At 41.8% G+C, this 19,731-nt stretch overlaps 1 protein-coding gene across 1 annotated transcript in view; it reads left to right on the top strand.

Annotated features, from left to right (window-relative positions):
* Positions 1-1,379: 1,379 nt before the first annotated feature.
* T265_04860 (hypothetical protein) overlaps positions 1,380-19,731 on the top strand; it is a gene marked incomplete at both ends in the record, with an annotated part of 28,323 nt that continues 9,971 nt past the window's right edge. Inside the window, 5 exons of the mRNA XM_009169714.1 lie at positions 1,380-1,410; positions 4,249-4,433; positions 4,519-4,642; positions 13,852-13,951; positions 13,997-14,102. Of these exons, the coding sequence (XP_009167978.1) occupies positions 4,261-4,433; positions 4,519-4,642; positions 13,852-13,951; positions 13,997-14,102 (503 nt within the window). The remainder of the gene's footprint in view (positions 1,411-4,248; positions 4,434-4,518; positions 4,643-13,851; positions 13,952-13,996; positions 14,103-19,731) is intronic.

Below are 19,731 nucleotides of genomic sequence, written 5' to 3' on the forward strand. Positions count from 1 at the left end.
GCTTTCCGCGATTAAAGTACCTACTAGACAACCAAATATCCGTTTTGTAAGTACCTCATGAGGGATTCCCTAAGGGCACCAGCTTCTGTGACATAGGCGGTGAAAAATCTGAAGACGTGCCCTACATTATCTGTTCGTGGAAGCCATGTCTGGAGACCATGCATTAAAATAGCTCTTTCTGTTGCCTATCGGATCGCGCTCGAAATGCGCAACTTCTTCCTTTATAAATCCAGATAATGGTACTCCAGGCTCTTCTCCTTTACACATGTGATCGTCTAGGTGACATTTACAGTCGATGCGGTTCAGTTTTATTTCATGATTCATCATGAAAAACGGTTACAATTTGCAACAGAATGAGCGGTTTGTTATACGCAACAGCTCACACACTGACCCCTTTTGGATCTCGGCAGAGAAGTGGGTGCTAACAGGGAAGACAATCTGGGCACGCTTTAGATTGTGTGGCGTTGAAACAAAAACTAAGGGACTCGTATGGTTGGTTACCGGTGGTGTTCAAGAATAATAAAATAAGTAAACTTAGCCTGATACTTCTTCAAGTTTGGATGTTCTTTTGAAATCACTTGCGTTTTTTTGGCTTGTTGTGATAATTCACTCACAGTGGTTTTCCTTTTCCTTTTGTGAAGTGCTAGGAAAATCCAAGAGTTATGCGTCGGCCACCCAAAATATTAATGTCTAGAGCGCGGATGAAGATCGCTTTTCATTAAACTCGGTAGACAAAAATCCAAACCCTCTGCAGCCAATAACTTCAGTGACTTACCACAAAATAATGAAGAAAGTCTTATGGGTAAATCATATGTTGGAGAGATGTTGATAATGTCTTTAGAACGGCGTGATTGTTCCTTGATATCAGGCTACAATGATCATTCCGTACGCATAGTTCGCATGACTGGCTAACTACTGGGTTCTGCAGCATTTTTTGAAAACATATCTTCCAGTAGGCGAATAACGTCTTGTGACCACGGCTCCGCAAGAAGAGAGAGTTTCCAAAGCATTCCGAAAGGTAATCGGAACAGCCAGAACTATTCTCCAAACCTCTTCTAAATGAGCATTTCATTTCAAATCGGAAAAAGTACCAGCTGAGCCACTGTTTTGTTCCCGTTTATAGGTTGGGAGTGAAAGTACTCATTTTCTTCTGCGTGAACTGCCAAACTGGCGGGCCTGAGCACCGAAATCGATTATGCTTGTTCGTTCTCCACTGTATGTAGTGCTGTAGCTTCAGTAATCGCGTCAGCCTTTATACTCTTGTATCACCCTTTTGGCGCTTCTCGCAAGTTTTATGTTCAATGTGTTTCGATGACCTTTGTTTTTCCAGCACCTTTCGGGATATTGTACTTCACACTGTATCACGATACGATCAACAAGCAGCTTCACGTTGCAATTCACAAGGCAAAGGCAAGTTATCATATTGTCTTGAGATCATTTGGTTTGACCTATGATATTACATTCTTGTCCAGTGTTTTTTATTGATAACCCAACTACACCGTCCTTCGTTTAGGTTAGGCAACATCAAAAGTAATACCTGAGCCATTGTATGAAGGTTGACTGTCACCTTGATACTCTGCCACTAGATCTGATGAACTGCTTCGATGGAGTTGGGAATACATCTATTCCAGAAGTGGTATTCTCCAAAAGTTCAACATAGCTCAACCAAGGATAGCTCAAGCTCCACAATTAACGACGTAAATCTTATGTGACCCGAGAATGGAACACCAACGTAGTACAGGTAGGAAAATTTGGCAAATAGGCAGTCGTCTGACTGATCGTGAAGCATTACCAAAGCTGTTTAAAGGAATACGAACAGCTTTGGCGTTCGAAGGCTAGTGTTTGATGCTATAGGGTGCCGCATGGCTAAAATAAACTTAGCTTGGTCTCTTGAAAATAGCGATCGAGGAAGATGGAACTTTACAGCGGAAAGTTCTTTCGGCTATCTTGACTACTGAGCTGTTGGAAGGGATTTCGATAGCGAACTGTAGGATACATTCAGCGAAAAGGGTTTGAAATGGCGCAGTGAATAGTTAGTTATATCAACGAATCTCTTTCAGGTCTGTTTGACAATAGCATGTAGATGGTAAGAGGCTCATGGCTCAACTTTGACCACCAGCCGTTATACCGAGTGCAGACTCCTGATTATGGTTTGACCGTGATGCCATTGGGTTTCTCTTGGTTTCTTAGTCATCGCTATCATCATCGCCATCATCATCAAAGACAGCAGCATCAGTGTCGACACTGATGCATCACTGCCGTACTGGTTTCTTAGATGGGAGTGAAAAGACGAAGGGTAAATTCGGCTGTGTCTAATTTACTTCGGTTGATACCTGTGAATTTGTAGAGCAGCATTAAATATAAAATTCGGAAGATCAGTCCCACTTTAGCATACTGGTTTGAGGTAATCAAGTGTTCCTGAATAGTACTTTCTCTGTTACGTTCTATCTCCTTATAATCACCACACAGTTAGCAGACAGCCCACAATCGCCACAACCGAAGTGAGCGCAAATATGCAACCGTTTGTATGATTCAGTTGATTAGTTTGACTGGGATTTTATGTCAAGTGGATTCATCACATTTACCCCGAAAACACTGCAAAAGGATTCCGTTCTGTTGGCGACTCTCTGTGCTAAGGACAAATCTTCATGTTAGGGAAGTCTAGCCGCCAATCGTTCTTAGCTGATCAGAGTTGGATACTAGTGCTGCATAATTTCGCCATAGATTCTAGAGAATCACAAAATATTTGGATGAAAATTCTCAATTAGTGTCTTTACTGTAAATAGAGCTAACTTTGTAGTGACACGTTTGAGTTATTTGTTGTTGGCACTTAACAGTTGAGGTTAATCACGAATTATCTTCGAATAATTTCAGTTTGACGACGAAAACGAATAGCCGTCCATCTGAATAGGAAAACATCTTGCACTTTAGTCAAAATATGTATTCAAGACTGATCTGTTTTGTCCACAAAATATGTGACCATTGACCGTTTCGATCGCCTGTGGATTGGATGCTGCATTTTTGGCGCGAGAAACTGCCACGTCTGCCAATCTTTATAAACACTGGGGTGTCCTTTTTAGAGGCACCATCGAGAAGGGCAGTAGTGACCAGTGCAGCTGAGTTTTCTGGCAATGGCTTCTATGGTTCTGTGATTCTTGTTCGTTCTCCCTCCTACAATGGCTTTGGGGAGTAGTTTGGTCCAAAAATATTGTAGTAAAGGGTAGTCGAGATAAAGTCTGCTACATCAAACAGTCTTCGTGGAATTTGGAGTAACTGTACTCAACACAATTTGTTGTCAAGATCTGACGTCGTCCAACTTTTCGTGGAGTTTCCAACACATAAAATATAGTTATGAAATAGTGTTGGTGGCATGTGAACCGGGCTTAGCACGCTGAACGGAGAACGAATGAACTTGAGGTTCCATGTTGGAGGGCCAACAGCTTGAAAATTGAAATTCCTGTTCTTTATAAAATGACATCTCGGTTGGGAGCACGTTGGGATGATCAAACAAAGAGATTCCCGAAAAGGGATTTACGAAGGTATGAGTAATAATAATTAGTTAATCTGCACGACGTTGCGTTTGATTCATAACTGCGATGGATCAACTTGCAAGACGTCAGTTTTAGACAAGTAAATCAGCTACTGAACAAACCAAGGTTGTTCCACTCAACTAGACTAACGTACTATATGGTGGTCATGGCCTTCTTGGGGGACTTTCCGAAATATTTTGTAGCTTCACACTTTTCATCATTGCTCTCAAATTTTCACAGAAATAAACTACATATCATTCCGCGAGGAAAGGCCGGGTCCCTTTGTAAGGTTAGTCACGCCAACTCCGTAAAGTGGCCCGATGCTGCCCACTTAGACGTGGTTTGATGTGATACTATCAAGCGGTAGCTTAAACTCAAAATACTGAGGAACGAGGGAAAACAAAGGAAAACCATTTTGTGAAACAGATTCAACCGATATTTTTATAGCTAGATTCAAAAATTATAAAAATATTTTACGGCTTACTTTTGAGTGGATGCCATGTGGCCATCACAATTACTTCTTCCAGTGATCTAGTGTTAACCATTTGGCTTATTTACTTTCAGGTACTTTCAGTACTACTAATTAAAACTGCCTGACATTTCGGAGTGTAAGTGACTTGCAGATATCAAGGTCAACGAGTCCTTATGTTCACTGCTAGCGTCCTCCCTCGTTAGCTGCCGGGTACTCGAACCTACGCTGTTTTTACCATTTTAACAGAATCTCATTGCAATGGACGCCAACGGACTGTCCGATCCCTATGTTGTTTGTGAAATTCTACCTAGCTCGCAGCATAGCCCCAGACCTCGAACCTCCACCAGACCACAATGTTTGAATCCTGTGTGGAACGAGGCTCTAACTTTTGAGCCAGTTGAAGAAAAAACTTTACACCATAAAACTTTGAGGTGAGTGAGCAGTTGAGTGAGACTCACAGGTCCAATGGCAGCTCAGGAATACTTATTAAATCGCGACATCTGTATATAATTTCAGGTTCGCCGTGTTAGACGAAGATTTGTATGGCTCTGATTGGCTAGGAGAATACTGGTTGGCTTTGAATCGGCTAACGCCAGACAGACTGACAGATTTCACGGTGCCATTGGGACCAAAAAAACCTGTAAGTCATTTTTATGAAGTATGAACTAGTTTGCCCCCGAGTAAATGAAAAACTCTTCCCCTTAGGTTCATCAGACTGTTCAAGCGTTTATGAGGCTTTTTTAACTCGATCGTTTTTTCATAACTCCACCTCTGTCGCCACAAACAAAACAACCGGTGCATTTGATAGGATATGATGTTTTCATATGAAAGGATGTAGTTAAATGAACTCAACGTATGCAAATGGGATGAGGAAAGGGGAACCCATTAATTAATTCGAAGCGACAATATCGACCAAAGCTTTGTCTATGATAACATAATCAAAAAACTTCCCAAATAGTAATAGCACACCGTCACCTTGGATCACCGATTCCTGTGTAAATCATTCTGCTAGATGGTATTTCAGTCAACCTCGACGAAGTTGTACGACCGTGATATGTTGATGACATAGTTCGGACCTACGTCTATGGCGAAGATTCTTCAGAATCGATTTTCAGATGTCAGAGTTCACGAAATCCGACCGTCATCTCCAATACTATTAGACTTTACGACAGACTAGATCGCAAAGTGGCACTAAAATCCGTCTGAGCTTGGAGATCCAAATCGTCTAACCCAAGCATGCTAACCATATGGCTATGTTTGGCAACGAGCATAATAGTTCAAAACATCTATCCAACCGTTTCTCTAAGTCAAGCCGAACCTGAAACAAAGATGTGCAGTCAAAAAATGTTCACCCCACCTACACCCAACTACTGGTGAAACTTGGATCAAACAAGCTCTTACTTTGAAGCACTTCACCTCGGCTATGCTTTCGAGCAGTTAGATTTTCGGAGAAATTTGTTCCTGCTAAACCACACGGAAATCAAATTCGTGAAATAAAAAACACACCGACAGACGGGGTGAAATCAACCAGAATTCACAGGTAAGCATGTTCCAGCCTGCTCATCGCGCATTATTATCTACGGTTACATGAATCATCCGAGTTTTAAGGTTGTCTAGCATTCCTTCCTGCGGAGGATACTCACTGGTTATGTCACCTTCCCGTATACCAACAACAACTCTGTTATATACAGAAGCCAAAAGTATTAATTTGCCCTCGTCGCTATATCTGTTGGGATTCTCTCAAGGAAATCACACACTGATTGCTTTCAGCTTCACCATGCTCTGACTAGTGGTTTCGATCGACGAAAATAAGCCACGATGGTTCAAATCGCCATGCTTTGGCTGCCTGGATTCAGGACGCTGACCGCAGAAAGCCACTTTATCATATATTACATAGTATGCGGTAGCATCTCCATTGAAATGACTACAGGGCATTTCTAATGGCGGTGATAAGGTCACACTTGACTGTGTAAATATGTGGATATAAATTTCATCCACTGCATTCGTCGTCCCCTACAACAGGGATGAGTAAACGATAACTCAGGAGAACTAATCCTTTTACATATCGCAGTAAATAAATGGTACCTACATACCCCTTAAGGTTCCTTCTCAAATTTGAAATTCATATCACATTGTAATGAATTGCCCCTCAGTTCACTTGCTCGCATACGATATGTTCTGTATGAGCAGTATGCCTATAGACTTGTTGTTGGTCCAGTTTATTCCTGGGTGTCGTTGAAATGCGTTTCTTCGTCTGGTACAAATAACTCCACCTAGGCCGACCAGCAGCCGATTTGTATAAGAAAGCAAGTTGCATGCACCTTGGGGTCCAGTCGTCAAAGGCCTAAGGTAGATTGCTCGCCGCAGAAAACCTGTGCACCTTTGCTTTGAGACAAGCATCTCAAGCTATGATTCGGCCGTCCAGCCCAGTTGGCTGTAGGCAATTCTACATAAATACACTTATTTATTCATGACCCCTCTCGTCCCCTCTGTAATCAAGATGCCATATGCCATTAGAGTGATAATGTACTCGGGTGGCACAATGGTGCAAACAATCCTTGGTATTTGTGTCTAACCTTTGGCTAACTACCGCAGTTCAAACATAGCAACAACAACCATGACAAGAGTATTGTGCGACAATGCCCTGTGTCATAACAATATTCTTTTCTCCCGGTACCCGCCGGCCTCCACAAAATGCTCTACTGTCAATCTCGATATAAGATTGTGAACGAAACGATTGGGATCACGCAAAATTGAAAAGATAACGGGGCTTAAACGACTGTGGCAACCAAATTCAACCTGTCCATGCGTTCACGAGTCAAGAGTGGAATAGCTTTTTTTCACACTAGACACGCACTGACTGATTGTTAGCCAAGTCTGCTCTATCAGTCACTTTTAAGAGTCGGTCATTACGCTTTTGGTTTATAACTTAAGCACAAATTACAAACCCAAGTCACTTTTTGACATTCTCTGTCGCTTCCAACACCTCGATAAATATCAGCGAGCAACCAGTAGACTCAGTAATTTCATTTTCTTTCAACAGAGCGAAATCCAACAAATGTTTCCCCTGAGAATTTTAACATCTTCCCAGCTCTGCTCAAGCTCTCGATAAATAAACTACCAAGATTAGGCGCTGCAGGAGGACTTTGCATATCTCCAAAGTGGATGGTCATTTGAATGTCGGCAGTTGATCCTTTGAAAAATTGTGAACGACTGTCTAATGTCGAGAATTCTTTTTATCATTACTAGCGACCGCGACGATTCCCTAGTTCTCTTGGCCGTAACTTGAGAGACCGTTGGGACCCGTATACCTGGCTCTAAATGTTCTCGGTGCATTCTTAACCTGGTCAGAGTTGTCCATGGCTGACCAAGACTCAACTGTGAAAACGGAAGTTTTACGCAGTTTGAAGTTTCAGTGTGCTTGTTGATGTATGACAAAGTTCAGTATACGGTTGATGAATTTATTTGCGCTCTTTGTAACCAACTCTACTATCGACAGCCGAAAGCCCGAGCTGCCCACTCTGATGATACTTTTGGACTGGAATATATGAAGCTGCGAAGCAATGAAAACGTAAATTCAAAATGTACAAACACTTTTGGCCCTCTGAGTATTTAGTTAGCCATTTCCAGCGGAATGGTCCCACGCGCCGCCTTTGGATTTTATATTGCCAAGAAAATCTAATCTCAGGATAAACTGAGGAGGAAGAGCTCGCTTGGTGACATGGGACAATATCAAATACCTCATCTTTGGCGCACACACTTATGCGAGATTATCCGAGTGTTTGAGAGGTATAAAGAATTGGAGTGGCTGTGCAATGTACGGGAAATAGGTCGGATAAATTTCGTTTTGGGAGACTCTCCTTTACTCGCCATGTCGGCCAAAGCATATCCGATAAGCTCCACAGTACCAACTCACACTATTTTTTTCTCTATGCTTCAAATAAAGGAGCTCATGTGTAAACTAATGAAGCCAAAAATGCATCTCCTGCTTCTCCATCCCCTCAAGACAACATTTTTCATTCTGCAAGCGACCTATCTGAAGACGTATAATCAACCCCTGTCTTGGAAAATGCAATCACTGGCTGATTTGTTTCTTAATTATTAGTGGGAAGCAAATTCGGGGCATGCTGACGATGTAAATAACCGGCTGTCTGATGTCTTTTTAGTCTATCCTGAGGCACATGCATTCCGCCCCCATAATTTATCTTCTGCTCTATTTACTGTTGTGCTCTATCATCTGATGTTGTGAACAATATCTCGATAAGCGAACAAAACCCGTGAGTGCGTGGATACTCCACAGATATTTTTTCATCAGTGTGGCGAGTAGCCGACATTATCGTACAACACAAGAGCTTTGGACTCAAGTTGTAATTGCATCAAGCCCCTTCCTTAGCCTTCATTTTTAGCAAAACAGACATTTTTCTTCCAAAATAATTAAAAACCTGTCAAAAAAGTGCAGTAAACGGGTGGGACTAGTTCCTCTGGGGAGGTAAAAGGATAAAATGTCAGTGGTCACAAACATTGTCTTACGCCTCATTAGGTTCTCCATATCTCTGTCATCGGATGTAGCACAACCACACACTGCCGACTGCCTAAACGCTCCCAGCTATGGATATTGCCTGGAGAAATATATCGCCATGGTGAATAACATGGTTGAATAACGGTTGCTGGATAATCAGCGTAATCCGGACTTATTATTGTCGGATATAAAGAATGTTACTGCGTATAAGTTTTTGTTTTTTGCACGTCAAGGTTCGGCTATACCAAACTTTCTTATTCTCATATCATAAAGGCCAATTAAACTAACTGCCTGTTTGTGAGAGTTGACAGTTTAACGGTATATAAGCTCAACTAGCTGAGAAATGAAACTAAGTAGATTGAGCGGAAAAGTGTACCCAATGCAATTGGAGAAAAAGCAGCCTGCTGACTGGCTATGTCAAATGCGCACGAACTCGAAAAGCACGTAAGAACCCATCCCTATGACCTCGTCACAAGTATCTAGTCTGACTTCATGGCGACGACTACGTTTGATAGTCAATATATGACCTGCATGCTGTTCGATAATTACTTCTAACCACCAGCTGAAAGCGTCATGTGTCAGAAGTGTTTGTCTTGAAACGAGTAGAAAGCTGAAATAATATAGTGAGATTGTTCGTCCAAACAAGTGAATGCCAGAATAGCGACTGTGGCAGTTTTGAAAATAAGAAAGGAAAATAGGCAACACAGGTTGGATTTATCCAAGACATTTAGGCAAAAATGAACTCATTGGGGTGTTGGAAAACTTACGTTGTAGTGAAAGAGGGCAGCAAATATTCCGGAGAGTCAGATGAATTTCTCTCGAGTACGAGCACTGTTCATTATGATTAAAGCATGCTGGCATCCCGAGTATCTGCTGTTGACTTGCATGCACATTCTGATCACAACAGTTATTAGTGAAATGATAATAATCACCAGCGCGCTTCCCCATCCACAAAGATATCCCTCACGTGACCCGTGTAATTATATAACTTTTCGAGTGAAACGAAACAACGGTAGCGTTGTGTGCGCTAATGTAAAACTGATACGCATATCATAGTTGTCAGGCCCATCCGTGAGAGTGGATTAGCTCGCCGTGTTACAAAGCTCTCGAAGTGCCTAGTCTGCCTCACTCCCCAGTGTCCCCAAATTAAACCTGACAAAAAGTTTCCGCGCACCATTTCAGGACAACTGAACGATACACAGAAATATATTCAGTTATTTTCCAATCCCTGTCTTTCTACGGACAAACTTGCTGCACATTAGTCAGTTTCCATATGAACGCAGGAAGTGTTGACCTGGATTTGAGACAGTAATGGGATCCAGAAGAGAGCTTACAACAAACATTTCATTCGGTTGTTCACTGAGGTAAAGAAAATCTTTGCTCAGGTCTACCGGAGACAGACTTACATAAGGAGAAAATTTGATTCATATAGGAATAAAAACAAGCGAAGAGGTCGGTGAACAACAGAAATCTCCCCTCCCCCCCCGCCACCACATCATTGTCGCCCACTGGCTTCAAGGCACATGAAGTTCCCCGTCGATAGTTTCGTATCTAATGGATGTGTTGCTACACCATTAACCGGTCTGGAAACGGATATGGTCCATCATCAATTTTTTTACACCAGGAACCTTTTTAACTGAAAGCAACCTTCCAACAGGCAAGCCCCTTTGCATTGAAATTTTCTTATAGAACAACTCTAAAACAGAAACAGCAATATATGGTCCCCAAAGCGACCGATTTACACCACAAGCTATTCATCATAATAGAATTAACCTCGATCACGGGCTGGAAAATACTCAGACCCACGAATGCTGCTTTGGGCAATGCAGTAGACTCTAGCTCCATGTCATTGAACCCTAGTTGATTAAACTGATCCTTGAAGACAAATGAGCTAGAACAAAGCACAATGGCCATTCACAGGGACCACTCCAAGTTATATTTCGGACTGATGGTGGCCAGGATGGAGCGCAAAACATAACAGCTTCGTTTTAAATCGAGTTCTAAATAACTGATTGTGCTCTATTCAGTTTAGTCAGTCAATTTGTGGATGGCTACACGACGACAGGAGCCCGAGTAGTCGAAACTTATTTGAAGTCCACTATGTTGGTTACTAGAATACCTGTCGGTCGGAGTGAATTGGACCGACGGAAGAGCACCTACAGATTCTTTCTTATTCGTGTGATGTCAAATGTTACAACAAATACTGTGGCGTGGGAATTGTTGTCCACACAAACTAGCACTTCATGTCGTCCACCATGACAACAGACTAGCATCAAGATGAATTAAATAACTAGGTAATACTATACTATAGAATTAAGTAACCATGTATAAGAAGACCGATGAATACCATACACAAAAGTAGAGAATTGGCCCAACTTCTGAAGTGAGTTGAGCTGGCGAGAAGAATTTGAACACCACTATCCAAATGAGATAACAAATTTGGGGCAAGAGTTTCGCTCAGTTGATGCACTCAAGAACCGTCGTTTTCTTCTTTAATGCCTGGCCGAGCTAAAGAGACATGAAACTGGAGGGTTACGGATAGGTAAACCATAGTTTTCATCGACGGGACACAGCCGTTATTCGAAAACACTACGTTTGATGTTATACTGACGTTGGCAGTTTCCAATTAGACACCTTACTCAATTGTAAGGTACCTATGCAATATAAGTATTCCAATGCTATGCTACCTGTTGCAGATGCTTCTCCAAAATTTTATGACTTTCGTAATTTCAGTAAGCGGGAGAATTTCCCCAACCATGTCTACGTGTGAATGGTGTGCAATTATTTATAGAATGCTCATTCATTTAGGGTGTGAAGTGTAAAAAATTAGCGTTTGCACACGTGCAGGTAAAACATACTCATGTTAGGCAATTGTAACGTATACGGCGATGCGGTAATTCATGCGTGAAATATCGACAGTTTTTAGGGAGTCGACTCGCAAACATCGAGTTTAATTAATGGCTGAAACTCCTTTCAATGGGACATTTCTGAAACTGTTGTGAGGAACCGAAATAAGCTCTTTCTCTTGGTGTTCAGGACACCCGAGAAACGTACTACGCAGTCCTGACCCTGCGTTTGCATTAAAAATTATTTGGCTATTTCTTCACACAGACGTGAATCAGAACCTGATCAGTGACTTGAAAAAGCGTGTCATTACTAACCATTCGTATTATCAGTCCATTAAATTTTGATAACTGTTGATAAATCTAGTAGTATGAAAGTTTCGTTTCTTTGTGTTGACTTTTTTTCGGACATCATCTATCATCATCATCTGATCGCATTCTAATCAGGGTGTAAACTGTTCGTCAATCAAACTTTTTGTTTCAAGCAATCATCGATGTGAATCTTCCAGTGTGTCTGGAAGTTCTGTTCACCCGTTATTAGAATCTTCACATATGCAGCCCACTGAATCAAAGAGATATTAGGAATTGGAGATTTTCTAATTTTGCATTCACATCAATCCCATTCAAACAGTCTTTCCTTTTCTGGTGCAGTTATTCTCATCTTTCAAACACTTTCAAAAACTGTCAAACAGAGTGATATCGTCGTTCTAATAGTTAGCGATGCTTTCATTCCTCTTGCTAGCTTATTGAACCAACGGAGCCATATCCAATAACAACCCCAAACAGTTTTTCATTCAACCGTATTATACGTTATCTTACTGGTCGTCATTACAATGCCCATTCACTCAAATCCAAACCTCAAGAAGTTTCCGAATCGTCTGCAAACATCTGAAGCTGCATTCTCTTATTAAAATATTGCATCTCTCCGTTCTGCCTAAAGGGCGAATTTGAATTCTGCTGACCAACTCCGGCACAGATACTGTTTGGATTTTTTTCTATCAAGAGTAGGTGGCCCGTTGGTAGGTTCGTGGAACGCGAACTGTGTCAAATTGCTTATCCAAAGGATGATGTGCCATCGCTGTTGATTGAATTACTGCCAATGTTAGGGGACCATTCTGTTTGATCTCATTTATATACTTTGCATCACATCACAGGCGAAATGATCGTAACAGGTGGGGATGAATGACGCTCAGTTAACAGCCAACATAGCCATGCAGTCGATCAGGTTCCTTGCGGTATTTCACGGAGAGTTCGGTGAACCTCTTCTGTCCAGAGCGATTTGGGCAAAGCCTATTTCAGACCACATATCCATACGAAGTGAGGAACGAGGAGACACGACGATCGAGTTTCGATGTTGTGTTCTGCGGCTTGCTCAATGAGTACTTTCCCGGCTAGAATACTGTAGACCAGGCCTTTCGTCGGAATCTTGCAATTGAAATTCATCCTGATTCGATTAACCTCCAGTTAACAGTCTAACAGCCGAATACTGCCATTATTGCTGTCATAGCTTTTTGTGACTCCCGCACCCATATCTCGGTCCACCTTAAACATCTACTCTCTTATGAACGAAGGTTGATTAAGTGAATTGGGAACACCAAGTAGATTGGTATTCAGCTCTGATCCGGCTCCGAACAACAGACGGGCCATATCAACTTAAGGGGTGTTATGGTTTTCCCAACCTAGAAAGGAAGGACATTTTCATTTGCACCTTAGCAAGCGTAAGTCGGTGAACATCATTCAACAGGCCCATACATAGATAACTGACGCACTTATTTGTTCTGTGTTTTGAAATGAGAGCGATCTCCTTACTTTGTGGTCGCAACGCCAAAAGCGAGTAGCTCCATTCGAACGAAGTGCAACATGTATCTGGAATGCTTATCCGTCTCCGTGGAAAACGAAGTAGCCATTTCCACAACATGAGTATCATTGGCGGTGCAGTATGCAATCTTTACCTTTTCGATAGATAAAGTCATGAAACAGGAACTTGGTGGAAAAGAGAGTAGGAACCACCATTCTTCTAGCAGTGTCTGGTCAACGTTTCAAAAGCGCACAGATGACGTGACAAGTAGTTGTTTAACGATCGTTCAATACACATAGGATCTAATACAATTCAAGGTCCAATCCTGATTGTGTCATTTAAATTTTTGAGTATATATCATTCGCGTGACGATTAATTAACTATATTTTACCAACAAAATTCTAGCAAATTCTTTTTTCATATATAATCCGTTGGCATAATTACAGGCCTTCATTCATTCAATCACAGAGTTACATCCCATAAAGACACCCACCTCTATTTTTAGCGTAACACAGTTAAGAGTCACACATTTGTAAAAGATAGTGACTCCTGAAAGTATCCTTCACATTTATAACCATTAAACAGAATTACGACATGGGAAAATAGGCGAACCTGATAATTCTAGGTGGAATTTTATCTCATCTGATGCTTTTTCTTATGTGATTTAACCAGTGTTGAGTTTCGTTTAGTTTTGTGTTGGATGCTCACATCTAACTCTAAGCAGAACACTGGCTTCACCGTCATTTCATTCCCCACGATTCTCTTCTTCCATCATTAAGCTGCATCGAGGTGAGCGTGATCTGGCTTGTCCAACAAGAGGAAAGATTCAACTAGGTCTGCGATTTTTGGAGGAGAGACGCCAGTTGTGTGTTGAAGTTATCCGATGTTCAGACCTGGCCTCCATGGACCCCAATGGATTATCCGATCCTTTTGTAAAATTGTAAGTTGTGATTATCTAACGGTGGTTCTTTTGTTGTGCTTTATGGCTGATACGGCCTCACTCCATAACTTGATCGAAAAAGTGGTCCAAATTCCATCAGGGTTTGTTAAACAAGCGGTGGCTTTGTAGACCAGCAGAGTTTTGCTTCTGATACAGGAGCTTCGCTTTCAACTGTGAGTGGCTTACTAGATTGGCAAAGTTTTCTGGTACACGGTGAACCGGTCAGCAAGATCTATTTCGGCCATTAGACCTGATCAGATTTGAATATCGCTTAAAAATACTCTCGATTATTGCGACTGCTTAAGGCATATCGCACATGAGCTAGGAGCGAGTTAGAATCACTTTGGTCTGATTGAGCCCTTGATCTTCAGGTTCGCAGCAACTCTGCTAATGGTTGTGCTCAGTATCATCGGTAAATTTCGTATGATTGCGTGGGTCCTAAAGTGTTACGACAACTTGGTTGAGGCGGTATGAGATTAGGTGAACTTTTGGTAGGCGTGGGCTGTGTTTCAGATCTGACTTACTTTCATTAATAACCACCCACCACCTTCTATCACATCGGCTGATCTAGAACAGTTATCCGTTCACTTGCCAGTTCTACACCTTCCGTTACGTTTACAATGGGACTCCTGGCGATTTCCACCGCCCCGATTATCAACCTCAGTAATGTTAATCTTATTTCCCGCCCCAAAACTTTAACACTTCCCGAGTATGTTTTGTCCCATGTCTAGCTTACGCCGTTGTTGAGTCATCCATTACTTCCCAAGAGTATTTCAATCTTTTAATAGCTGGTTTATTTGTTGCTGTGCCCATCAATTATGGTGTCAAGTACTCTAGTTGTCTGAATTAAAGAGACCTAAGTGCTGCCAACAAATTGGATTTTTCAGACACAATTCCCGATTCTATTCACCCAAAGCCGATCCTCTGATTGCATCCGTGCAGCTCGTAAGGTGCTTTCCCTCTGTGACGCTAGCCTTATGTCAGCCGTCTTTAGTACCCTTCTGATGGCTTCGGATGTGCCTGGTTTATGCGGAATGACAGCAGTCCCAATGCACTTAGTGTTGATTACCGCCACCGCCACCGCCACCGGTACCGATATCCTTTTTAATTAACGCCGGATGAAATTGGCTGGATATCCACTGTCTGTAATGTTAATCTTATTTCCCGCCCCAAAACTTTAACACTTCCCGAGTATGTTTTGTCCCATGTCTAGCTTACGCCGTTGTTGAGTCATCCATTACTTCCCAAGAGTATTTCAATCTTTTGGTAGCTGGTTTATTTGTTGCTGTGCCCATCAATTATGGTGTCAAGTACTCTAGTTGTCTGAATTAAAGAGACCTTAGTGCAGCCAACAAATTGGATTTTTCAGACACAATTCCCGATTCTATTCACCCAAAGCCGATCCTCTGATTGCATCCGTGCAGCTCGTAAGGTGCTTTCCCTCTGTGACGCTAGCCTTATGTCAGCCGTCTTTAGTACCCTTCTGATGGCTTCGGATGTGCCTGGTTTATGCGGAATGACAGGCAGTCCCATGCACTTAGTGTTGATTACCGCCACCGCCACCGGTACCGATATCCTTTTTAATTAACGCCGGATGAAATTGGCTGGATATCCACTGTCTTGAGGTGTACTGGTTACTTCAACTCGAGCCGCTGCTTGATAAACTTCTTCGCACAGAAACCCCTTACTCGCCTAAACATTGGTTAGGTAATACTAGATCAAAAGCACCCCAGTATGAGTTGAATTCTGTTTATTTTGTTTTCTCACCAATCCAGTGTCATACGGCCTAGGACAAGCAGTGTGTCTGAAGTTAACTCTACCTCCATTCTGAGGGTTCAGGTTATTTAGGTAAATATACAACTTTCTGACCTTATCCCATTTAATCGCGATAAACTGTTATCTACATGATTCTACAAAAGCTTTTTGCTCAAAATCTCCGTAAGAATATTTGTCCCAACCGAGCACATTGAGAGTAAACCAGAGATAACAACAAATTAAGTGAAATTCAAGCAAACGTTTCATTTTCTACTATTTTGCCACCCGTAATCTGTGCTTGTTCAGAAAAGCGGCACCTGTTCATGACAACTCCTGATTATTTCTAGACTCTGCTTTCAGTTTATCCGTGAACAACGAGCTTATGTCGAGACTCACAGGAGTGTCATTTGGTTTCCTGACGAGCCCCGACACTTTACTGGTGACGCCACATGAATTCCTAATATAAGTACGTGGTTTTCCGGCGAGGGGTTCTAGAATACCATCTGGGAACCTGGTTAGTTCAGGCGGTGAGGACCGTCTACTAACGGTCACATAGAGACATGAGCGTTGTGCATGTTTTGCATCGATAGCAAACACCCACCAACTTCAACTTTGCTGTTGCTCATCAAAGACGTGATATTCTCGCTGTAGACCTGCAGCTAGATGCCTCTAGACCCTTTGTAGATGACAACAGGGAACTGACCCTGCCTCCGTGAGCGCTTTAACCCGTTCTAGAGTATCTAACGTCTTCCAAAACGTTTGAGTCCCTGTCTACTAAGAATTAAAGCTTGTGATCCAGTGTATCTGCAGCTTCTCCTTTCCCAGTAAGAGACGTTCTACAAAAAACGCATACTCAGCCCTAGGAAGTAGCTATTCTACCCATTCGTTCCTGAATAAATCTCCTCCTTCACTAATCCACTTGTTAAATTTACTAATTTCCGACAACTAGTGGGCGGTTTATGTTTTTCTATAGACCCACTGAAAGACTGTTATTAAAGCTACCCTCTGAACATATATGTTTCTGTTTGCAAAATTTTCCTTCAGTAGCCTCCAATTTGGATGCTTTCTTGTCAAGTAACAGGAAACTTGAGCTAAACGGCAGGTCCTAGAAATCGTGTTTTAGCCGACCTGCATGGTGACAGATATCAGACCACCGCTGAATCCTCTTTAGAGCGAATCTCTGCTTGCTAAGTGAATTTGCTGCTAAGAAAGCCATTTGTAAGAAGAAAGAAACGTGTCAGAAGAGGTGTAAAGATTAAGTTCTGCTTTAGACAGCTTTCGTTGAATAAGTACAGGTTCCCTCTGTTTGCCTTCACCGTCGCTAGTCGAGTGTAATCACCTAACGGTTTGCGAATACATGGTCCGTTGTTTGACTATGGACCAATCGGAAACAGTTTGGAACTGACTCGGCAGAAATCTTTTCAGAAGCGTTTGGTGAATATTGCACTAGTCAACAGAAACCATAGGGACTAGTTATGCATCAGTCCTAAAAAAGGAAGAACCTGGTGACCAACTTATTTGTCATGACAAAGTTTTTGTGTCAAAAGTGAAACATTGTCCGGCCATAAATATCCTGAATGTTTACCAAGCCTTTCTCATTGCGTTTGACGCCAGGTCAGCCGCGAGGAAAAACGGTCAGACAGGCGTCTGCTTCATGCGGCCGAAACAACCCCGGAAGTGCGTGCTGCGCGCTATCCGTTAATTATGGACTGAGTAATTATTTTTGATCGCCTTGTCTATCTTTAGGTGGCCATCGCACTCATCAGTGATTCTTTCCTAACATCCATATTGTCTAGGTAGGGTGGGGGCTAATGAAGCCACAAATAAATTTTGAATTGCGCATGGTGTATAGTCAGGGTCTTCTTGGTAGGTTTATCGGATCCACACGTCTTCAGTCCTTCTCTTTATGTCTTACTCATTTTTTCTAAATTATTAGGAGTAACCGTTTTATTTTCAATACTAATCTTAAACCTGTCAAACAATAAAGCGAAGCGAAGATTCATACGGATAGGATAACAATAATCTGTTGAAATCACAGTACGGCTCCTTGAATAATTCGATCTGGCCAACAATTTTTTCTAAAAAAACGAATGAGGTAATTTCCGTCCACCTGTCTGAAAGCCTCTGTTTGACTGATTATATTTGGTTGCAGCGGGAGGGATTTTTGGGGTTTACAGTCACAGTGGCCATTTTTCCATCTAATTTTAAGAACCATTTCTAAGTCACCTTTTTCTAATTTTACTTTCCACACAATAATAAGCAACCCTGAACAGAAAATTCATTCGCTTCCGATCTGGTGAGGGTTTCTTAGATTCTCCCATCATCATTATTTAACTGTTTGTGGAACTTGAATCCTAAAAATTAGGTTGGCCACAATGGTGGCTTATTACGTAAGATAAAATCTGAGAGCCCTTGTGATAGAAAAATCATGCAAATAAAGAATGGTATAAAGCAGCTAAGTTCACATCTCGGAACGACATCAACAATCTGGACTTCGTTTTTAAGTGCAGTATAGAAATCCTGCTAGATAAGATCACATCAGTAGACCCAGACATGTTTTTCTATTCTTTCGTAAGAAGCTACTTTGCCTTTACAAGTTTTTCTATAAAATGCAAGTTCTTGTGCTTAGGGAAATGATTTAAAAATTATTACCTCATCACCTATTGAGTCTACAAGCACAGTTTTCGGGGGCACCTAAAAATGACTTATAAGAAATGACTTATAAGACGACGGGTGCTTGTGCTTCCTTTGAGAACGCCATTATTATACTGGAAATTTCTTCACTCATGGGCGAACGTTTCTTAGTAAGTGGAGCAGGAACATATTTACGGGTATTCTGAAAAATGGCACACTTGTGTGTGACTGAAAAGATTTCGAATATACCGAAGTTGCAAGCATGCGAATAAACAAACATATTGAAAAAAGACCGGTTTTGTCTATCGATCCATGAATAACTTATGCTTTGAACTCGCAGAGGCTCACATACCTCTCACAGGTGTTGGCATCAGCATTAGTTACGGAGTAGATTTAATGGTACAAGGTTTTGCAAGCAATTCGGGTAGAAAAGTGCTTCACAAAGACCTCCTGTGTTTGAATAGTCTGCCAAAAGAATTGCTCACACTTGAATGTATACAGAGCTGAGTTGAGCGGCTATTTGGCACCTTACTTCATGTGATGCTTCACTGAGGGTCAGATTACGTGTATTCTAAATAACGGTTCTTGGTGGGTGCCAGGTTACTTCCAATATGGGATTCAGTAGGTCATTCGAAGCTAGCTAACTGTACGCCTTTTTATCGTGCAATAAAACTGCCCATTTTCTTTAAAACTTACATCATCGGAGCAAAGAACGGTTTACAGCTCAGTCGTCAATTCTGCTAGGGAATAGCTTACCGCTTAACGTTGTCAAACAGAAGACCCGGCTACCTGCCTGGAGTCAGCACATCACACCACGTCGCTCAAGCAAACAAGAGATCAATGTTTAGTCTGCAGCACCGACAGCTGCTGTGTAGACGATAGGCAAAAACTAAAATCTGAGGAGCAGTAAATAGACAGAAAGATGAGGGAAACGAGGCTTTTATGTCATAAGTGATTATCAAAGACACCTAGGAGCAGAAAGCCAGGAAAATCAAATTTTGCGATGATAAATGCTTAGCTAGTTCATTCAAGCCTGATCAGCTCAGCTTAATAATGGTGTTAACCAGAACTTCTGGGTTGATAGTGTAAGAAGGTTTGGGAAATTTTATTATGATTTCGTTCTGTAACTGAAGCTTATCTGATGAAAGGCCGAGAATCACTGTGCGGTTGTTGGACCCTTATTGAAAAGCATCAGCAATGCCCACCTCACGTGTGACCGCTTAGTATGGATCTTGTGGTT

Source organism: Opisthorchis viverrini (genome assembly GCF_000715545.1).
Source record: "Opisthorchis viverrini unplaced genomic scaffold opera_v5_84, whole genome shotgun sequence".
NCBI lineage: Eukaryota > Metazoa > Platyhelminthes > Trematoda > Opisthorchiida > Opisthorchiidae > Opisthorchis > Opisthorchis viverrini.